The sequence below is a fragment of the Salmo salar genome, chromosome 15 (assembly GCF_965601325.2).
Source record: "Salmo salar chromosome 15, fSalSal1, whole genome shotgun sequence".
Lineage (NCBI taxonomy): Eukaryota > Metazoa > Chordata > Actinopteri > Salmoniformes > Salmonidae > Salmo > Salmo salar.
In genome coordinates this window covers 24,093,630-24,116,202 of record NC_138305.1, presented here as the reverse complement: position 1 = coordinate 24,116,202, position 22,573 = coordinate 24,093,630, and the positions used below count along the sequence as shown (strand labels likewise).

At 46.9% G+C, this 22,573-nt stretch overlaps 1 protein-coding gene across 1 annotated transcript in view; it reads left to right on the top strand.

The window, feature by feature from the left end:
• Nucleotides 1-22,154, top strand: part of LOC106571074 (transforming growth factor beta-3 proprotein) — a 119,382-nt gene extending 97,228 nt beyond the window's left edge. Inside the window, exons 2-7 of the mRNA XM_014143737.3 lie at nt 14,661-14,824; nt 16,625-16,754; nt 16,991-17,098; nt 18,158-18,323; nt 19,020-19,173; nt 19,735-22,154. Of these exons, the coding sequence (XP_013999212.2) occupies nt 14,661-14,824; nt 16,625-16,754; nt 16,991-17,098; nt 18,158-18,323; nt 19,020-19,173; nt 19,735-19,893 (881 nt within the window). The 3' untranslated portion in view covers nt 19,894-22,154. The remainder of the gene's footprint in view (nt 1-14,660; nt 14,825-16,624; nt 16,755-16,990; nt 17,099-18,157; nt 18,324-19,019; nt 19,174-19,734) is intronic.
• The last annotated feature ends 419 nt before the right edge of the window (nt 22,155-22,573 follow it).

Here is a 22,573-nt window from a genome sequence, read left to right as displayed (position 1 = left end):
CAGTGTGTTGTTGCTTGTAAAATAAATAAATAAATGAGACTCTAGATGACAACATAATGATATTTGTTTCCAACATTAGGGCTGTTTTCCTAAACAAGTTAAATCCGATTCATGTTCTGTTTCCCTTGCCACAATACTAACGAGTGTCGCGATACTATCGTCCCGAACTCTATAAGGTGACAGTCGTCCTCTGTGTGGTTCAGTATAGGACCTCCCCCCCCGTTAAATTTTTACTGAATATTCCTTCTGAATACTTTCAGAAGCTCTAGTGAAACTCTTTCACATTGGTAAAAAACATTTTTTTTTAACTACAGTTGAGGTTCAAGATTGACATAATGTCATACTTGGTGTAGTTGTGAATAGTCTCATCATACATACAGTACATTCATTCCAATAGGACTAATGACTTTTGCATACGGTGCTCTCTGGAAAGAGACAAGCAGCAGGCATGGTGTGTACGGTGGGATACTTTTCTCGTCGTCGCTGCAGATTGCACCTTTCCCTTAGCTGGCCAGGCTACCGACTTTTACACTTCCACTTAACAAATATTTTTCAAATGACTCTCCAACTCCAGGAGGGCTGTTATGGCACTTCTGGAGGAGCTATGAGGAGTAATGGTTGATGTGCCAGCATCGATTGTAGACCGAAAGAGAGTGCACACCACGATGAAGTCACTGTGTTATGATTTAACCTCCCTTTGCAAGGTGGACTCAAACTTCCTCACAGAAAGCAAATCTCTGAAGTTCTCTGGCCTTGATCAAGATGTTTTCACCTTGTTAATACCATTCCTGTTTCCCAGACCAGACCTTTACTACTCCAGACCTTTACTACTCCAGACCTTTACTACTCCAGACCTTTACTGCTCCAGACCTTTACTGCTCCAGACCTTTACTACTCCAGGCCAGACCTTTACTACTCCAGACCTTTACTACTCCAGACCAGACCTTTACTACTCCAGACCTTTACTATTCCAGACCTTTACTACTCTAGACCTTTACTACTCCAGACCTTTACTACTCCAGACCTTTACTATTCCAGACCTTTACTACACCAGACCTTTACTACTCCAGACCTTTATTACTCCAGACCAGACCTTTACTACTCCAGATCTTTACTACTCTAGACCTTTACTACTCCAGACAAGACCTTTACTACTCCAGACCTTTACTACTCCAGATCTTTACTACTCCAGACCTTTACTACTCCAGACCTTTACTACTCCAGACCAGACCTTTACTACTCCAGAGCTTTACTACTCCAGACCTTTACTACTCCAGACCTTTACTACTCCAGACCTTTACTACTCCAGACCTTTACTACTCTAGACCTTTACTACTCCAGACCAGACCTTTACTACTCCAGACCTTTACTATTCCAGACCTTTACTACTCCAGACCTTTACTACTCCAGACCTTTACTACTCCAGACCAGACCTTTACTACTCCAGACCTTTACTACTCCAGACCTTTACTACTCCAGACCTTGACTATTCCAGACCTTTACTACTCCAGACCTTTACTACTCCAGACCTTTACTATTCCAGACCTTTACTACTCCAGACCTTTACTACTCCAGACCTTTACTACTCCAGACCTTTACTGCTCCAGACCTTTACTACTCTAGACCTTTACTACTCCAGACCAGACCTTTACTACTCCAGACCTTTACTACTCCAGACCTTTACTATTCCAGACCTTTACTACTCCAGACCTTTACTACTCCAGACCAGACCTTTACTACTCCAGATCTTTACTACTCTAGACCTTTACTACTCCAGACCAGACCTTTACTACTCCAGACCTTTACTACTCCAGATCTTTACTACTCCAGAACTTTACTACTCCAGACCTTTACTACTCCAGACCTTTACTACTCCAGAACTTTACTACTCCAGACCTTTACTGCTCCAGACATTTACTACTCCAGGCAAGACCTTTACTACTCTAGACCTTTACTACTCCAGACCAGACCTTTACTACTCCAGACCTTTACTATTCCAGACCTTTACTACTCTAGACCTTTACTACTCCAGACCATTACTACTCCAGACCTTTACTATTCCAGACCTTTACTACTCCAGACCTTTACTACTCCAGACCTTTACTACTCCAGACCAGACCTTTACTACTCCAGATCTTTACTACTCTAGACCTTTACTACTCCAGACCAGACCTTTACTACTCCAGACCTTTACTACTCTAGACCTTTACTACTCCAGACCTTTACTACTCCAGACCAGACCTTTACTACTCCAGATCTTTACTACTCTAGACCTTTACTACTCCAGACCAGACCTTTACTACTCCAGACCTTTACTACTCCAGATCTTTACTACTCCAGAACTTTACTACTCCAGACCTTTACTACTCCAGACCTTTACTACTCCAGAACTTTACTACTCCAGACCTTTACTGCTCCAGACATTTACTACTCCAGGCAAGACCTTTACTACTCTAGACCTTTACTACTCCAGACCAGACCTTTACTACTCCAGACCTTTACTATTCCAGACCTTTACTACTCTAGACCTTTACTACTCCAGACCTTTACTACTCCAGACCTTTACTATTCCAGACCTTTACTACTCCAGACCTTTACTACTCCAGACCTTTACTACTCCAGACCAGACCTTTACTACTCCAGATCTTTACTACTCTAGACCTTTACTACTCCAGACCAGACCTTTACTACTCCAGACCTTTACTACTCTAGACCTTTACTACTCCAGACCAGACCTTTACTACTCCAGACCTTTACTACTCCAGACCTTTACTATTCCAGACCTTTACTACTCCATACCTTTACTACTCTAGACCTTTACTACTCCAGACCAGACTTTTACTATTCCAGACCTTTACTACTCCAGACCTTTACTACTCCAGACCTTTACTACTCCAGACCAGACCTTTACTACTCCAGACCTTTACTACTCCAGACCTTTACTACTCCAGACCTTTACTACTCCAGACCTTGACTATTCCAGACCTTTACTACTCCAGACCTTTACTACTCCAGACGTTTACTATTCCTGACCTTTACTACTCCAGACCTTTACTACTCCAGACCAGACCTTTACTACTCCAGACCTTTACTACTCCAGAACTTTACTATTCCAGACCTTTACTACTCTAGACTTTTACTACTCCAGACCAGACCTTTACTACTCCAGACCTTTACTACTCCAGATCTTTACTACTCCAGACCTTTACTACTCCAGACCAGACCTTTACTACTCCAGACCTTTACTACTCCAGATCTTTACTACTCCAGACCTTTACTACTCCAGACCAGAGCTTTACTACTCCAGAGCTTTACTACTCCAGACCTTTACTACTCCAGACCTTTACTATTCCAGACCTTTACTACTCTAGACTTTTACTACTCCAGACCAGACCTTTACTACTCCAGACCTTTACTACTCCAGATCTTTACTACTCCAGACCTTTACTACTCCAGACCAGTGCTTTACTACTCCAGAGCTTTACTACTCCAGACCTTTACTACTCCAGACCTTTACTACTCCAGACCTTTACTACTCTAGACCTTTACTACTCCAGACCAGACCTTTACTACTCCAGACCTTTACTATTCCAGACCTTTACTACTCCAGACCTTTACTACTCCAGACCAGACCTTTACTACTCCAGACCTTTACTACTCCAGACCTTTACTACTCCAGACCTTTACTATTCCAGACCTTTACTACTCCAGACCTTTACTACTCCAGACCAGACCTTTACTACTCCAGATCTTTACTACTCTAGACCTTTACTACTCCAGACCAGACCTTTACTACTCCAGACCTTTACTACTCCAGACCTTTACTACTCCAGACCTTTACTACTCCAGACCTTTACTGCTCCAGACCTTTACTGCTCCAGACCTTTACTACTCCAGGCAAGACCTTTACTACTCCAGACCTTTACTACTCCAGACCAGACCTTTACTACTCCAGACTTTTACTATTCCAGACCTTTACTACTCAAGACCTTTACTACTCCAGATCTTTACTACTCCAGACCTTTACTACTCCAGACCTTTACTGCTCCAGACCTTTACTACTCCAGGCAAGACCTTTACTACTCCAGACCTTTACTACTCCAGACCAGACCTTTACTACTCCAGACCTTTACTATTCCAGACCTTTACTACTCTAGACCTTTACTACTCCAGACCTTTACTATTCCAGACCTTTACTATTCCAGACCTTTACTACTCCAGACCTTTACTACTCCAGACCAGACCTTTACTACTCCAGATCTTTACTACTCTAGACCTTTACTACTCCAGACCAGACCTTTACTACTCCAGACCTTTACTACTCTAGACCTTTACTACTCCAGACCAGACCTTTACTACTCCAGACCTTTACTACTCCAGACCTTTACTATTCCAGACCTTTACTACTCCATACCTTTACTACTCTAGACCTTTACTACTCCAGACCAGACCTTTACTACTCCAGACCTTTACTACTCTAGACCTTTACTACTCCAGACCAGACCTTTACTACTCCAGACCTTTACTACTCCAGACCTTTACTATTCCAGACCTTTACTACTCCATACCTTTACTACTCTAGACCTTTACTACTCCAGACCAGACTTTTACTATTCCAGACCTTGACTATTCCAGACCTTTACTACTCCAGACCAGACCTTTACTACTCCAGACCTTTACTACTCCAGACCTTTACTACTCCAGACCTTTACTAGTCCAGACCTTTACTACTCCAGACCTTGACTATTCCAGACCTTTACTACTCCAGACATTTACTACTCCAGACGTTTACTATTCCAGACCTTTACTACTCCAGACCTTTACTACTCCAGACCTTTACTACTCCAGACCAGACCTTTACTACTCCAGACCTTTACTACTCCAGACCTTTACTATTCCAGACCTTTACTACTCTAGACTTTTACTACTCCAGACCAGACCTTTACTACTCCAGACCTTTACTACTCCAGATCTTTACTACTCCAGACCTTTACTACTCCAGACCAGACCTTTACTACTCCAGAGCTTTACTACTCTAGACCTTTACTACTCCAGACCTTTACTACTCCAGACCTTTACTACTCCAGACCTTTACTACTCTAGATCTTTACTACGCCAGACCAGACCTTTACTACTCCAGACCTTGACTATTCCAGACCTTTACTACTCCAGACCTTTACTACTCCAGACCTTTACTATTCCAGACCTTTACTACTCCAGACCTTTACTACTCCAGAACTTTACTACTCCAGACCTTTACTACTCCAGACCTTTACTACTCCAGACCTTTACTATTCCAGACCTTTACTACTCCAGACCAGACCTTTACTACTCCAGATCTTTACTACTCTAGACCTTTACTACTCTAGATCTTTACTACTCCAGACCTTTACTACTCCAGACCAGACCTTTACTACTCCAGACCTTTACTACTCTAGACCTTTACTACTCTAGACCTTTACTACTCCAGACCAGACCTTTACTACTCCAGACCTTTACTACTCCAGACCTTTACTATTCCAGACCTTTACTACTCTAGACCTTTACTACTCCAGACCTTTACTACTCCAGACCTTTACTACTCCAGACCAGACCTTTACTACTCCAGACCAGGCCTTTACTACTCAGATCTTTACTACTCCAGACCTTTACTACTCCAGACCTTTACTACTCCAGACCAGACCTTTACTATTCCAGACCTTTACTACTCCAGACCAGACCTTTACTATTCCAGACCTTTACTACTCCAGACCTTTGCTATTCCAGACCTTTACTATTCCAGACCTTTACTACTCCAGAGCAGACCTTTACTACTCCAGACCTTTACTACTCCAGACCTTTACTACTCCAGACCAGACCTTTACTACTCCAGACCTTTACTATTCCAGACCTTTACTACTCCAGACCTTTACTACTCCAGACCAGACCTTTACTACTCCAGACCAGACCTTTACTGCTCCAGACCTTTACTACTCCAGACCTTTACTGCTTACTATTTCGCCAGATCAGGGTAACTGTGAGTCACACCAGGAAAGGTGTTTTAGAGGGAGGTGAGAGACTGAGAGGACTGGCTTCCTGTTTTTGCTTAGAAGGGTATTGCCCATAGCCATATCTTGGCATTAGAGGAACTACTGCGGTCAGGCCCTGGCTTGTGGACAGACACAGCACTCTGACGGATGCCAGTCGTTAAAAGGTTACAGCCACCACCACTTTGTAGGTTTGCCTCAAATGGGACCCTATTCCCTCTATAGTACACAATGTAGTGGTCTACAGTAGTACACTATGGCTCTGGTCTAAAGTAGTACATTATACAGCGAATATGCTGCCGTTTAGGACAAAGCCTAGGTCTCACACTCGCTCTCGCCCTCTCTCTCCCTCTCTCTCCCGCTCTCGCCCTCTCTCCCGCTCTCGCCCTCTCTCTGGTTAAATGTTCTGAAAACATCTCTCTTTCAAAGGAACCACCGTTGACTCCAAGCCGGTGTCATCGCTCCCTTACTTCCTGAAGAAGTATGTTTTTCAGAGGAACCACCGTTGACTTCAGGCCGGTGTCATTGCTCCCTTTCTTCCTGAAGTAGTCTCTCAGAGGAACCACCGTTGACTCCAGGCCAGTGTCATCGCTCCCTTTCTTCCTGAAATAGTCTCTCAGAGGAACCACCATTGATTCCAGGCCGGTGTCATCGCTCCCTTTCTTCCTGAAGTAGTCTCTCAGAGGAACCACCGTTGACTCCAGGCCAGTGTCATCGCTCCCTTTCTTCCTGAAGTAGTCTCTCAGAGGAACCACCGTTGACTCCAGGCCAGTGTCATCGCTCCCTTTCTTCCTGAAGTAGTCTCTCAGAGGAACCACCGTTGACTCCAGGCCAGTGTCATTGCTCCCTTTCTTCCTGAAGTAGTCTCTCAGAGGAACCACCGTTGACTCCGAGCCAATGCAATCGCTCCCTTTCTTCCTGACCTCTTTAATGTAGTGTGGGCAAACACGTTAGCTCGTGACCAGTCCCGCTGAAAGGCCTTAGGTTGACACTTGACCTTTGCCAGATCTAAGGTGGATCTCTAAACTGGCTCAAATCCCTGACAGGTGCAAATGAAGCAGGAAGAAGAGAGGTAGGAGGGTAAAGAAAGGCAAATGGCTGTGTTTTGGGAGACAGAAGACAGACATGGGGCTCCTTTTATAGAATGGAACGTCTATCTGGCATATAGCAGCGAGGCAGGCATGGAGGAGTGGAGGGTAGGAGTTGTGAAGAAGTCATTGTGTGGTTGGGGCAGAGGGGCTGTGAGTGCAGGCTCTGGGTTGGGTCTGGGCTGGTCTAGGGGATGGGCTGGGTCTTGGCTGGTGTTGTCTGGGCTGTGTCTGGGAAGGGCTGGTCTGGGCTGGAGTGATTGGGTCTGGGAAGGGCTGGTGTGGTCTGGGCTGTGTCTGGGAAGGGCTGGTGTGGTTGGGTCTGGGAAGGGCTGGTTTGAGCTGGTGTGATTGGGTCTAGGAAGGGCTGGTTTGGGCTGGTGTGGTTGGGTCTGGGAAGGGCTGGTCTGGGCTGGTGTGGTTGGGTCTGGGAAGGCCTGGTTTGGGCTGGTGTGATTGTGTCTGGGAAGGACTGGTTTGGGCTGGTGTGATTGTTTCTGGGAAGGGCTGGTCTGGGCTGGTGTGGTTGGGTCTGGGAAGGCCTGGTTTGGGCTGGTGTGATTGTGTCTGGGAAGGACTGGTTTGGGCTGGTGTGATTGTTTCTGGGAAGGGCTGGTCTGGGGTGGTGTGGTTGGGTCTGGGAAGGGCTGGTTTGGGCTGGTATGGTTGGGTCTGGAAAGGGCTGGTTTGGGCTGGTGTGATTGGGTCTGGGAAGGGCTGGTTTGGGCTGGTGTGGTTGGGTCTGGGAAGGGCTGGTGTGGTTGGGTCTAGGAAGGGCTGGTCTGGGCTGGTGCGGTTGGGTCTGGGGAAGGGCTGGTTTGGGCTGGTGTGGTCCGGTCAGGACTGGAGCTGATCTGGACTGGTGTGAGCTGGGCTGGGCTGGTGTTGTCTGGGCAGGGGCTGGGCTGGTCTTGGTCTGGCCCCGTATTCACAAATTCACAGTAAGAGTGCTGATATAGGATTTGTTTTCCCTTTTAGATCATAATGAACAAGATTATATGGACAGAGACGACCTGATCCTAAATCAGCACTTCTATTCATTCATTTGAGTGAAGGTCTGTTCTAGGGGTCACCCCCACCACACTGAGGACAGCAGGGTTTTTTGATACACCAAATACCAGAGAGGTGAAGTCACTCCAAGCCAAACAGGGACGCTAGTTCACTTAGAAAATAAACGTTCCCTTCTTCCTCTCCGGCTTCTAACTCAGTCAAGAAGCAGAAAATAGCCCAGTGACTTCAGCTGATAACGGAAGCACGTTATCACATTCCATGCCAGTTGCCATGGAAAGACAGACGCTCTAGGACATTGCCTGCAGTACATGGTTAAAGATTACTGTCTGTGTCCCAAATGGCATCCTATTACTTATACAGGGCACTACTTATGACCAGGGCCCTATGGGGCTCCAGAAAGCTACTGGTGCCAGTAGACGGTCTATTACTGAAGAGGAATCTTAGCAGGGTTCTTGGTGCCAAGTCAACCTGAAAAGAGATGAGCTACGTTAAGGAGGAAATGTGGTGTCTTCTGGTCTGAAGAGATGAACTACGATAAGCAAGAAATGTAGTGTCTTCTGGTCTGAAGAGATGAACTACGATAAGCAGGAAATGTGGTGTCTTCTGGTCTGAAGAGATGAACTACGATAAGCAGGAAATGTGGTGTCTACTGGTCTGAAGAGATGAACTACAATAAGGAGGAAATGTGGTGTCTACTGGTCTGAAGAGATGAACTACGTTAAGGAGGAAATGTGGTGTCTACTGGTCTGAAGAGATGAACTACGATAAGGAGGAAATGTGGTGTCTACTGGTCTGAAGAGATGAACTACGTTAAGCAGGAAATGTGGTGTCTACTGGTCTGAAGACATGAACTACGATAAGCAGGAAATGTGGTGTCTACTGGTCTATGCGGTGTAAGGAGGAAGCATCTACAAAGTCCACTATTTCTGTTGATTTATCAGGGTAGTTCAACATAAAACTCACATCCACATTCTGTCTCTTATCCTATGAGCACAAGAATTTGAAAAGATGTTGAAAATATAAATATATTTTGGTTGAAAAGACGCTGAAAAGTAGAATTTTCAACCAGTTTTGCTCACTGGCTTGGAAGTCTCCTACCACGTTATTTTCATGAGGGTATCAATTGCTTGTCTGAAAAAGGTATTCGATATACATGGGACATTCATTCACTCTGACCAAAGCTGACCTTTCTTTGCGATGACAACTTCTGTGGAAAAACCCATCTGAAGTTCCACTGGTTAAGCTTTGTGCTATCTCACATCACCCTTTTCACACCTCTCCTCTGGGACCCCCAGTGTTTCAGAACAAGAACAACTTTTCAACTAATCGTCAAGCCTTTGGCTATTTGAATAAGGTGGGCTAGTTCACAGCTACAACATATCTGTGAAACGTCTGGGGGTCCCAGAGGAGAGGTTTGAAAAATATCTAACTGTAATCTATCTGCATGTTTGTTTGAAAGCGACGTTGTTACTGAGCTGGTTCTCCTCTCACTATTTACAGACGACCCAAAAGCACCACCTCCAAAGTGTTCAAGCATTACTCTCCTTCTTCTGACCTTCTCTGTCTCCTCTCTGTCTCCTTTCTCTGTCTCCTCTCTATCCTCTCTGTCTCCTCTCTATCCTCTCTGTCTCATCTCTATCCTCTCTGTCTCCTCTCTGTCCTCTCTGTCTCCTCTCTGTCCCCTCTGTCTTCTCTCTGTCCCTGTCCTGTCCTCTCTGTGTCTCCTCTCTGTGTCTCCTCTCTCTGTCCCCTCTCTCTGTCTCCTCTCTGTCTCCTCTCTGTCCTCTCTCTGTCCTCTCTGGCTCCTCTCTGTCCTCAATGTCTCCTTTGTCCTCTCTGCCCTCTCTCTGTCTCCTCTCTGTCTCCTCTGTCCCCTCTCTGTCTCCTCTGTCTCCTCTCTGTCCTCTGTCCTCTGTCTCCTCTCCTCTCTGTCCTCTCTGGCCCCTCTGTCTCCTTCTGTCCTCTCTGTCTCCTCTCTGTCCTCTCTGTCTCCTCTCTGTCCTCTCTGTCTCCTCTGTCCCCTCTCTGTCTCCTCTGTCCCCTCTGTCTCCTTCTGTCCTCTCTGTCTCCTCTCTGTCCTCTCTGTCTCCTCTCTGTCCTCTCTGTCTCCTCTGTCCCCTCTCTGTCCCCTCTGTCCTCTCTCTGTCGCCTCTCTCTGTCTCATCGCTCTCTGTCTTCTCTCTGTCCCCTTTCTGTCCTCTCTGTGTTCTCTGTCTCCTCTGTCTCCTCTCTGTCTCCTCTCTGTCTCCTCTCTGTCGCCTCTTTCTGTCTCCTCTCTGTCATCTCTGACTGCTCTCTGTCCTCTCTGTCTCCTCTCTGTCTCCTCTGTCTCCTCTGTCTCCTCTCTCTCTCCTCTCTGGCCTCTGTCTCCTCTGACCCCTCTCTGTCTCCTCTCTGTCCTCTCTGTCGCCTCTTTCTGTCTCCTCTCTGGCCTCTGTCTCCTCTGACCCCTCTCTGTCTCCTCTCTGTCCTCTCTGTCGCCTCTTTCTGTCTCCTCTCTGTCATCTCTGACTCCCCTCTGTCCTCTCTGTCTCCTCTGTCGCCTCTTTCTGTCTCCTCTCTGTCTCCTCTCTGTCCTCTCTGTCTCCTCTGTCTTCTCTCTTTCTCTTACAGATAACCTGCTCGACTGTCCTAAGGGTATTACTTTTAAAATGTTCAAGCATTACTGAACTCTGTCTCCTCTGTCTTACAGAAAACCAGGCCCTAAAACGGTCCCATGCATTACTGAGCTGTCTCCTCTGTCTCCTCTCTGTCCTCTCTGTCCCCTCTGTCTCCGTCTGTCCTCTCTGTCTCCTCTCTGTCCTCTCTGTCTCCTCTGTCCCCTCTCTGTCCCCTCTGTCCCCTCTGTCTCCTCTGTCCTCTCTGTCACCTCCTCCTCCTCTCTGTCCCCTCTGTCCTCTCTCTGTCGCCTCTCTCTGTCTCATCTCTCTCTGTCTTCTCTCTGTCCCGTTTATGTCCTCTCTGTGTTCTCTGTCATCTCTGACTGCTCTCTGTCCTCTCTGTCTCCTCTCTGTCTCCTCTGTCTCCTATCTCTCTCCTCTCTGGCCTCTGTCCCCTCTCTGTCTCCTCTCTGTCCTCTCTGTCGCCTCTTTCTGTCTCCTCTCTGTCATCTCTGACTGCTCTCTGTCCTCTGTCTCCTCTCTGTCCTCTCTGTCGCCTCTTTCTGTCTCCTCTCTGGCCTCTGTCTCCTCTGACCCCTCTCTGTCTCCTCTCTGTCCTCTCTGTCGCCTCTTTCTGTCTCCTCTCTGTCATCTCTGACTCCCCTCTGTCCTCTCTGTCTCCTCTGTCTTCTCTCTTTCTCTTACAGATAACCTGCTCGACTGTCCTAAGGGTATTACTTTTAAAGTGTTCAAGCATTACTGAACTCTGTCTCCTCTGTCTTACAGAAAACCAGGCCCTAAAACGGTCCCATGCATTACTGAGCTGTCTCCTCTTTCTCCTCTGTCCGTTACAGACAACCTGCCCTACTGTCTCCTGTCTGTCTCCAACAACCTGCCCTACTGTCTCCAACAACCTGCCCTACTGTCTCAAACAACCTGCCCTACTGTCTCCTCTCTGTCTCTAACAACCTGCCCTACTGTCTCCTGTCTGTCTCCAACAACCTGCCCTACTGTCTCCTCTCAGTATCCAACAACCTGCCCTACTGTCTCCTCTCAGTCTCCAACAACCTGCCCTACTGTCTCCTCTCAGTCTCCAACAACCTGCCCTACTGTCTCCTCTCTGTCTCCAACAACCAGCCCTACTGTCTCCAACACCTGCCCTACTGTCTCCTCTCTGTCTCCAACAACCTGCCCTACTGTCTCCTCTCAGTCTCCACCAACCTGCCCTACTGTCTCCTCTCAGTCTCCAACAACCTGCCCTACTGTCTCCTCTCAGTCTCCAACAACCTGCCATACTGTCTCCTGTCTGTCTCCAACAACCTGCCCTACTGTCTCCTCTCTGTCTCAAACAACCTGCCCTACTGTCTCCTCTCTGTCTCTAACAACCTGCCCTACTGTCTCCTCTCTGTCTCCAACAACTTGCCCTACTGTCTCCTCTCTGTCTCTAACAACCTGCCCTACTGTCTCCTCTCTGTATCCAACAACCTGCCCTACTGTCTCCAGCAACCTGCCCTACTGTCTCCTCTCTGTCTCCAACAACCTGCCCTACTGTCTCCAACAACCTGCCCTACTGTCTCCTCTCAGTCTCCAACAACCTGCCCTACTGTCTCCTCTCAGTCTCCAACAACCTGCCCTACTGTCTCCTCTCTGTCTCCAACAACCTGCCCTACTGTCTCCTGTCAGTCTCCAACAACCTGCCCTACTGTCTCCTGTCTGTCTCCAACAACCTGCCCTACTGTCTCCTCTCTGTCTCCAACAACCTGCCCTACTGTCTCAAACAACCTGCCCTACTGTCTCCTCTCTGTCTCCAACAACCTGCCCTACTGTTTCCTCTCAGTCGCCAACAACCTGCCCTACTTTCTCCTGTCTGTCTCCAACAACCTGCCCTACTTTCTCCTCCCTGTCTCCAACAACCTGCCCTACTGTCTCCTCTCAGTCTCCAACAACCTGCCCTACTGTCTCCTCTCAGTCTCCAACAACCTGCCCAAATGTCTCCTGTCTGTCTCCAACAACCTGCCCTACTGTCTCCTCTCTGTCTCTAACAACCTGCCCTACTGTCTCCTCTCTGTCTCCAACAACCTGCCCTACTGTCTCCTCTCTGTCTCCAACAACCTGCCCTACTGTCTCTCTCTGTCTCCAACAACCTGCCCTACTGTCTCCTCTCTGTATCCAACAACCTGCCCTACTGTCTCCAGCAACCTGGCCTACTGTCTCCTCTCTGTCTCTAACACCCTGCCCTACTGTCTCCTCTCTGTCTCCAACAACCTGCCCTACTGTCTCCTCTCTGTCTCCAACATCCTGCCCTAATGTCTCCAACAACCTGCCCTACTGTCTCAAACAACCTGCCCTACTGTCTCCTCTCTGTCTCCAACAACCTGCCCTACTATCTCCTCTCTGTCTCCAACAACCTGCCCTACTGTCTCCTCTCTGTCTCCAACAACCTGCCCTACTGTCTCCTCTCAGTCTCCAACGACCTGCCCTACTGATTCCTCTCAGTCGCCAACAACCTGCCCTACTGTCTCCTCTCAGTCTCCAACAACCTGGCCTACTGTCTCCTGTCTGTCTCCAACAACCTGCCCTACTGTCTCCTCTCAGTCTCCAACAACCTGCCCTACTGTCTCCTGTCTGTCTCCAACAACCTGCCCTACTGTCTCCTATCAGTCTCCAACAACCTGCCCTACTGTCTCCTGTCTGTCTCCAACAACCTGCCCTACTGTCTCCTATCAGTCTCCAACAACCTGCCCTACTGTCTCCTCTCAGTCTCCAACAACCTGCCCTACTGTCTCCTGTCTGTCTCCAACAACCTGCCCTACTGTCTCCTCTCAGTCTCCAACAACCTGCCCTACTGTCTCCTCTCAGTCTCCAACAACCTGCCCTACTGTCTCCTCTCTGTCTCCAACAACCTGCCCTACTGTCTCCTCTCTGTCTCTAACAACCTGCCCTACTGTCTCCTCTGTCTCCAGCAACCTGCCCTACTGTCTCCTCTCTGTCTCCAACAACCTGCCCTACTGTCTCCTCTCTGTATCCAACAACCTGCCCTACTGTCTCCAGCAACCTGCCCTACTGTCTCCTCTCTGTCTCTAACAACCTGCCCTACTGTCTCCTCTCTGTCTCCAACAACCTGCCCTACTGTCTCCTCTCTGTCTCCAACAACCTGCCCTACTGTCTCCTCTCTGTCTCCAACAACCTGCCCTACTGTCTCAAACAACCTGCCCTACTGTCTCAAACAACCTGCCCTACTGTCTCCTCTCTGTATCCAACAACCTGCCCTACTGTCTCCTCTCTGTCTCCAACAACCTGCCCTACTGTCTCCTCTCTCTCTCCAACAACCTGCCCTACTGTCTCAAACAACCTGCCCTACTGTCTCCTCTCTGTCTCCAACAACCTGCCCTACTGTCTCCTCTCAGTCTCCAACAACCTGCCCTACTGTCTCCTGTCTGTCTCCAACAACCTGCCCTACTGTCTCCAACAACTTTCCCTACTGTCTCCTGTCTGTCTCCAACAACCTGCCCTACTGTCTCAAACAACCTGCCCTACTGTCTCCTGTCTGTCTCCAACAACCTGCCCTACTGTCTCCAACAACTTTCCCTACTGTCTCCTCTCTGTCTCCAACAACCTGCCCTACTGTCTCCTCTCAGTCTCCAACAACCTGCCCTACTGTCTCCTCTCTGTCTCCAACAACCTTCCCTACTGTCTCCTCTCTGTCTCCAACAACCTGCCCTACTGTCTGCAACAACCTGCCCTACTGCCTCCAACAACCTGCCCTACTGTCTCCTGTCTGTCACCAACAACCTGCCCTACTGTCTCCTGTCTGTCTCCAACAACCTTCCCTACTCTCCCCATGTCATCATCTCCAACCAGCCCACTGGTTAAGCTTAGTAGTAACTTAATCTAAAGTTCATTGTTACTGACTGTGACCTCTCTCTGTGCTACAGATGACCTTCCATACTGTCCTAAAGGAATCACTTCCAAAGTGTTCCGTTTCAACATCTCAGTGATGGAGAGGAATTCCACCAACCTGTTCCGAGCCGAGTTCCGAGCTCTGAGGGTTCCAAACCCTGCTGCCAATAGGAATGAACAGAGGGTCGAGCTCTACCAGGTGTGTAAAGGTACCGTCCATCTCTCCATGTCCTTCAGAGATCTTCAACTCAACCTGACAACGTTAAGTCTTTTCCCCCCTAGTTTCATTTCTAGGCAACTTCCAGGTCCGTAGGCATCAACGTTGGGCACCCTATTCCTTCATTCTGTATTATTTTATCTTTATTTAACTGGTCAAGTCAGTTAAGAACATATTCTTATTTACAATGACGGCCAAACCCGGCCAATTGTGCGCCGCCCTATGGGACTCCCAATCACGGCCGGGTTGTGATACAGCCTGGATTTGAACCAGGGTGTTTCTAGAGACACCTCTAGCACTGATATGCAGTGCCTTAGACCGCTGCGCCACTCGGGAGTCCTGACTTTTGACCAGATCCCTATGGGCCCTGAGGTAGTGCACTGTAAAGGGAGTAGGGTTCCGTTTGGAACGCAGCCATTGTCAATTACTACCAATTGAAGTCAATCACTTTAGGTAAGGGGGTGGTTGCCTGGTAGAGGAAACACAGTACGTACCTCCATCACTCAGACATTCTTTTTTTTTTAAAGCACATCAACAAATCGACAGCTTTTGTTGTTACGAAGCATGATCTGTAGTAGACTTTAACCAGAAATGTGGCTTATTAAACAAGTTCAGTTCACTTAGATAGGTTTACCATACTGACACAGACATGCAATCTAGTCGCTTATTATTCCACAAGACCTATTTCTCAAACTTCCCAGTTTCAACTGAGGAAGGGCAAGAGAGCCTCAGCCAGTGAAATCCAGCTGTGGTTTGGTGGTGGGTAGCCAGCCGCCAGACCCTAACTCCAGCTCTCGTCAGGCCTGGAGAATGTGTGCAGGGTCTGGCTCTGGGCAGGGTAACGCTGGTGTGTCCTGGGGAATGTGTTCAGAGATTTAGGCAGGGTAACTCTGGTGTGTCCCGGAGAATGTGTTCAGAGCTCTGGGCAGGTTAACTCTGGTGTGTCCCGGAGAATGTGTTCAGAGCGTTGGGCAGGTTAACTCTGGTGTGTCCTGGAGAATGTGTTCAGAGCTCTGGGCAGGTTAACTCTGGTGTGTCCCGGAGAATGTGTTCAGAGCTCTGGGCAGGTTAACTCTGGTGTGTCCCGGAGAATGTGTTCAGAGCTCTGGGCAGGTTAACTCTGGTGTGTCCCGGAGAATGTGTTCAGAGCTCTGGGCAGGTTAACTCTGGTGTGTCCCGGAGAATGTGTTCAGAGCTCTGGGCAGTGTACTGTCAGCAGACCAGCACCACACATGAGTTCAATTAGTAGTCGTTCCCTTTCAAATACTGTGAGAGTTTCATTGAGCCTGTATGGATGCCGATTAACTTTTTTTAATTGAAAACTGAATTGACCTCAAACCTTCTACAGTCATCAGCCTCAAAAGCGTCTGCTCTAGAATCTATGACACCATGCAGTAATGGCATAAAGCAGAGGTATTAGAATCTTACCACAGAGGGCCAGACTACTGCTGCTTTTCTGTTCTACCTGATCATTAATTACACCCACCTAGTGTCCCGGATCTAAATTGGTCCCAGATTTTTTTTTGAAGGGGACGAATGAAAAAAAAGCACTGGAACTGGTTTCGAGTTCCAGGTTGGAATTTGAGGGTTATAAAGATTATCTTTATTGTGTGATTTTTTATTTATTTTTTCAATAGCGAATGCTTCTCACATCTCCAGGCTTCTGATAAATAGAGACTGCTGTCTCCTCAAGATGCAACAGCACCTGTTATAATTCTACATCAGTGTAGTGGATCATTGTATTGTTCATATTCAGTAACTCCCCCAAACCTTGGTTTTCAGATCCTGAGGCCAGACGAGCACATAGCTAAACAACGCTACATTGGAGCCAAGAATGTGCTGACCAAGGGAACGCCCGAATGGGTCTCCTTCGATGTGACAGAGACGGTACGGGAGTGGCTGATATACAGAGGTGAGCCGGACCCACTTGATTCATTGATTGGTTGTTCTATTGTCTTTCAAAAGAAAATTATTTCCACTGTTACGGGTTTTGTATAGACTCCAGTTACATACTAACACAACAACATCAACAACAACATCAAACAAAAGTAAACAATCCAAAAACGCCACAAGCGGTAGTTTTTCCCGTTTTTTGAGTTGGTGTGTGAAGATGACTTTATCTTTCCCATGATGCCTCTCTCCTGTCAGAGACTAACCTGGGTCTGGAGATCAGCGTACACTGCCCATGCCACACCTTCAACCCCAACGGTGACATCATCGACAATGTGAACGAGGTGCTGGAGGTCAAGTTCAAAGGTCAGTAGGCATAACATTCTCTTCCTCGTGTGGTCTTTTCAAACCGGGAAAACCTCAAGTCCTTTTTTTTGTTGTCACCACCCAATAACTGGCAAAGTACTGCTAGCACTGTTTAACATACTGAGAAGTAGCTTTCAGATCTGGATCTGTCTCCCTTAGACAACGGAATTATGAACTATGAACTGTGAACTATGAACTGTGAACTGGCAATAAAAAGTGTAATTGCATTTTTTTTTTTAAATAACATTACAAGTCACAACATAATTTACAAGCTTGCTCACAGAAGCAAAGGAACTAAAGTTACGAACCAAGGACCTGAGGTCGAGTCAGGGCATGGAACATAATACTGTCTGACCTCTCTGCTGTAGGGGTAGAAGGGGAGTATGAAGAGCAGGGTCGGTTGGGACCTGGGTTAGAGTCAGGGCACGAAACATAATACTGTCTGACCTGTGACCTCTCTGCTGTAGGGGTAGAAGGGGAGTATGAAGAGCAGGGTCGGTTGGGACCTGAGGTCGAGTCAGGGCACGGAACATAATACTGTCTGACCTGTGACCTCTCTGCTGTAGGGGTAGAAGGGGAGTATGAAGAGCAGGGTCGGTTGGGACCTGGGTTAGAGTCAGGGCACGAAACATAATACTGTCTGACCTGTGACCTCTCTGCTGTAGGGGTAGAAGGGGAGTATGAAGAGCAGGGTCATTGGGACCTGGGTTAGAGTCAGGGCACGAAACATAATACTGTCTGACCTGTGACCTCTCTGCTGTAGGGGTAGAAGGGGAGTATGAAGAGCAGGGTCGGTTGGGACCTGGGTTAGAGTCAGGGCACGAAACATAATACTGTCTGACCTGTGACCTCTCTGCTGTAGGGGTAGAAGGGGAGTATGAAGAGCAGGGTCGTTGGGACCTGGGTTAGAGTCAGGGCACGGAACATAATACTGTCTGACCTGTGACCTCTCTGCTGTAGGGGTAGAAGGGGAGTATGAAGAGCAGGGTCGGTTGGGACCTGGGTTAGAGTCAGGGCATGGAACATAATACTGTCTGACCTGTGACCTCTCTGCTGTAGGGGTAGAAGGGGAGTATGAAGAGCAGGGTCGTTGGGACCTGGGCAGGTTGAAGAAACAGAAGGAGCAGTATCTGCCTCACCTCATCCTCATGATGATCCCTCCTCACCGCCTCGACTCACAGCCACGTAGACGCAAACGAGCCCTGGACACCAACTACTGCTTCTCGTAAGGACCCTTACTAAAACCGTTGTTACTTCTGTTTCCACCGATCGTCATGGAGATGTCCGGTCCTGAAAGGCTCCTTTGAATTTGCAGGGTTTGTAAACTACAAGTCAGCAATTACATTTCTGGTGTAACATAAACAGCAGTTGCAGAAGAAGGATCAATGAGCCAGCGAATTCCCCCCCCCCCATGTGCTCCATCTCAAACCATTCAACATGTGTTGGTTGATCAAGATGAGATTAACTTGAATATAAACTGGGTGGTTCTCGAGTCCTGAATGCTGATTTGGCTGACAGCCGTGGTATATCAGACACCGTATACCACGGGTATGACAAAACATTTATTTTTTTACTGCTCTAATTACGTTGGTAACCAGTTTATAATAGCGATAAGCCACCTCGGGGGTGTGTGGTATATAGCCAGTATACCACGGCTAAGGGCTGTGTCCAGGCACTCTGCGTTGTGTTGTGCATAAGAACGGCCCTTAGCCGTGGTATATTGGCCATATACCACACCCCCTCTTGCCTTATTGCTTAAATAACTAACTGAAGCTTTATCTGACTTGAACTAAAGTTTTTTGTGTTTTAACAAGAAAATACTTGAGTTCAAACTAAACAGTTATCAAAGCTGACTACCTAACACATTGTTGTATAAGTGAGTATGAGTGCTTCACCATTGTTTGTTATGCCCCTTTCACAGCACTGTTGAGGAGAACTGCTGTGTCCGTCGTCTCTACATTGACTTCCGTCGAGACCTGGACTGGAAGTGGATCCACGAGCCTAAAGGATACTTCGCTAACTACTGCTCTGGACCCTGTCCCTACCTGAGGAGCTCCGATACCACGCACGCACAGGTGAGGGCAATCTGACACCACACACGCACAGGTGAGGAGTAATCTGACACCAAACACACAGGTGAGGGCAATCTGACACTGCACGCACAGGTGAGGGCAATCTGACACCGCACGCACAGGTGAGGGCAATCTGACACCACACTGGGCACACACTGGTTGAATCAACGTTGTTTCCACGACATTATGTTGAACCTATGTGGAATAGATGTTTAGTTGACGTCTACCCAGTGGGACACAGGTGAGGACAATCTGACACCCCACACAGGTGAGGATAGTTGAAGTTATTTGCACCATGGCCATAATGACCAAGCTTGCAGGGTAGGAAGCAGAAGTCCCTCCGCTGCTCAATAGCTACTGTTAAATTAGATTCAGCAATATGATCAATAACACCATACACAGAAATCAATAATAACAAAAATTCTGATTGGCCAAGACCGCTTATTAGGGCTCATGTGTTTACTTGTGTTTATTTTTGTAGTTGGACAGGACAGTTGCACATGAATCAACATTCAACTTCCACATTCAGAAACACCTAAATATCTCTTTCCTGTCCCTCCATAGCTGCTGAGCTTGTATAACACTCTGAACCCAGAGGGCTCAGCCTCTCCCTGCTGCGTTCCCCAGGACCTGGAGCCTCTTACCATCCTCTACTACTCTGGACGTACCCCTAAAGTAGAGCAGCTATCCAACATGATCGTCAAGTCCTGCATGTGCAGCTGAGGAGTTTCGGGAGTAGGCCCGAAGCCAGGGAGTAGGGTGGGGCTGTCCCACGGAAGGTGACCTGTATTGGGGCACTAGAGCCAGTCAGCCTGCCTAGCTGTGGAAGACTACCACCATCCATGTTATTTTGTATTCGGACTATGTTGCCTGCCACGTGGCCTGAAGGACCCTATCCTTGTGTGAGGAGGACATAGTATGTTAGAATTTGGGATTCTAACTTCTAATCTTCATCGTTTTTTAAAAATGTATTCCGGGTTAGTTTTTTTTTGAGACAGAGAGACGCTAAATAGTTTCATTTTGACATTTTAAAAAACTGGGTTTCCTTCACCTTCCTACAAACAGTGGGCATTATTCATAACACAAAAAAAAGGAGAAAGGACAGACTAGCTGCCGTATCCAAAAACATAGCTGCAGTCAGGCAGAGGGGAAGGAGAAAGGACAAACTATGAGACGAGAGAGAGAGAGAGAGAGAAAGAGAGAGAGACAGAGAGGAGAGAGGAGAGAATGCCTGCAGGATTTGCAATGGAAAGTAAAGTGAGCAGAAGAGATAGAAGCCAAGATTTTTTTATTTTATTTTGTCCGACCAAAAAGCAGCGACCATTATTATTTTTTTTGTCGTCTTTCGAATGCAAACGGAGTGGAGGCAGGAAGGACCTTTACAGATGGAGGAGGATATTATTCTGTGGCTACTAGCCAACTAGCACTCATCCAAAAACCCACCACGACTCCCTTTGAAGACTTTCTTGACATGTTTGAATTTTCAAAAAACAATCGGACCCAAACACAATGTGCTGGAAAATAATATTGATCTGTAAAACTCCTTATGTACGATTTTATTTTTTTCCTTCTTCTTGAAATTGACAGATGTTCTCTGTTATGCAGCGTGTTGTCATATGGTGATTGATTTATTGTTGATGTATCTGTCTATTACCATTAGAATCCCTTTTATATTAAACTGTTAAACTCGTCACATGCTTCTACTGATGATTTAGAGGACACACTATGTAGTCATGCTGGAACGTCTTTAAACCAGTTGTTGTGCTTTTTGAGAAGATGAAACGTGAAATTCGGTCATCATAACTGGCACAGTCGAAACATCTTCTGTTTTGCTGCTCTTCACAAATGCAAAGCCAAAAGCAGTGCATTCGAGTCCATATACCTTGTACCAAGGCCACAACAAACAAAAGAAATCAGAGGGCCGCGTTTAAAGTGCCTAGAGGTCACCACCCACAATGCATCAGTCACGTTACTACTTAGAGATAGATAGAGGGCTCTAGTGCCCCAAAAATCCAATTTTAACATGGGAAGCACAATTGAGGACTTTCACTGTCTAAGGCACTGCATCTTAGTGTTAGAGGCATCACTACAGACCTGGTTCGATTCCAGGCTGTATCACAACCGGCCGTGATTGGGAGTCCCATAGGGCGGCGTACTATTGGCCCAGCATCATCTGGGTTAGGGCTTGGCCGGAGTAGGCCGTCATTTTAAATGAGAATTTGTTCTTAACTAACTTGCCTAGTTAAATAAAGGTTAAGTAAAGGTTAAATAAAGGTTAAATAAATCAAATAAAACCATTGTGAAGTAATCAACTGGGTGGGACTTCCTGTGCGTTAAAGATGGTTCCAATAATTCCATCCAGGTTGTCAGAAGCAATCAGTAGTAGAAGAAGAACAATGACTACTTTAAAATGGAGATTGCCTCAATGGCGGTGCCCATGCTCTCACATAATGGGACAGATACAATGTTGCGTCCTCTAACTATCTCTACGAGAAGAGAGATAGTTAGAGAGATAACCGCTTCCTGGTAACCTCACCCTGCCCTTCTCACCCTGCCCGTCTCAAACCCATCATCCTTTGCTCCTACCAGCTGACAAGGGCCTTTTATTAAATAGATTTGCTCACCTCCTGCGTCCTCTCTCGCCTCTTTTTGAAAAAGGTCAAAGTTCATTGAGGAGAGTCAGCAAAGAGAGTGAACATGGATGGAAATTTGTTTGAAATGAGACTGTCCTTCTCAACTCGCGCGTGATTTAGGTTAATGACGTTTACAGGGGTGGGTCCCAAAATAAATGACGTTCACAGGGGTGGATCACAAAATAAATGAGTAAAGTGATCAAAACAGATGACAGTGCCTTCAGAAAGTATTCACACCCCTGCAGCCTGAATCGAAAATGTATTACATTTAGATTTTTTTTTGTTACTGGCATACACACAATACCTGATAATGTCAAAGTGTAATTTTTACAAAATTAATAAAAAATGAAAAGCTGAAATGTCTTGAGTATTCAACCCCTTTGTTTATGGCAAACCTAAAAAAGTTCAGGAGTACAAATGTGCTTAACAAGTCACATAATAAGTTGCATGGACTCACTCTGTGTGCAATAATATTGTTTAACATGATTTTTTAATGACTACCTCATCTCTCTACCCCAACACATTACAATTATGTGTAAAGTCTCTCAGTCGAGCGGTGAATTTCAAACACAGATTCAACCACCAAGACCAAAGACAGTTGCAGACTGAGAGTAGAAAACTGAGGATGGATCAACAACATTGTAGTAATTCCACCATACTGATGTAATTGACAGAGTGAAAAAAAGAAGGAAGTATATTCAAAATATGCATCCTGTTTGCAACAAGGCACTAACGTAATACTGCAACAACAACAAAAAATTTGGCAAAGC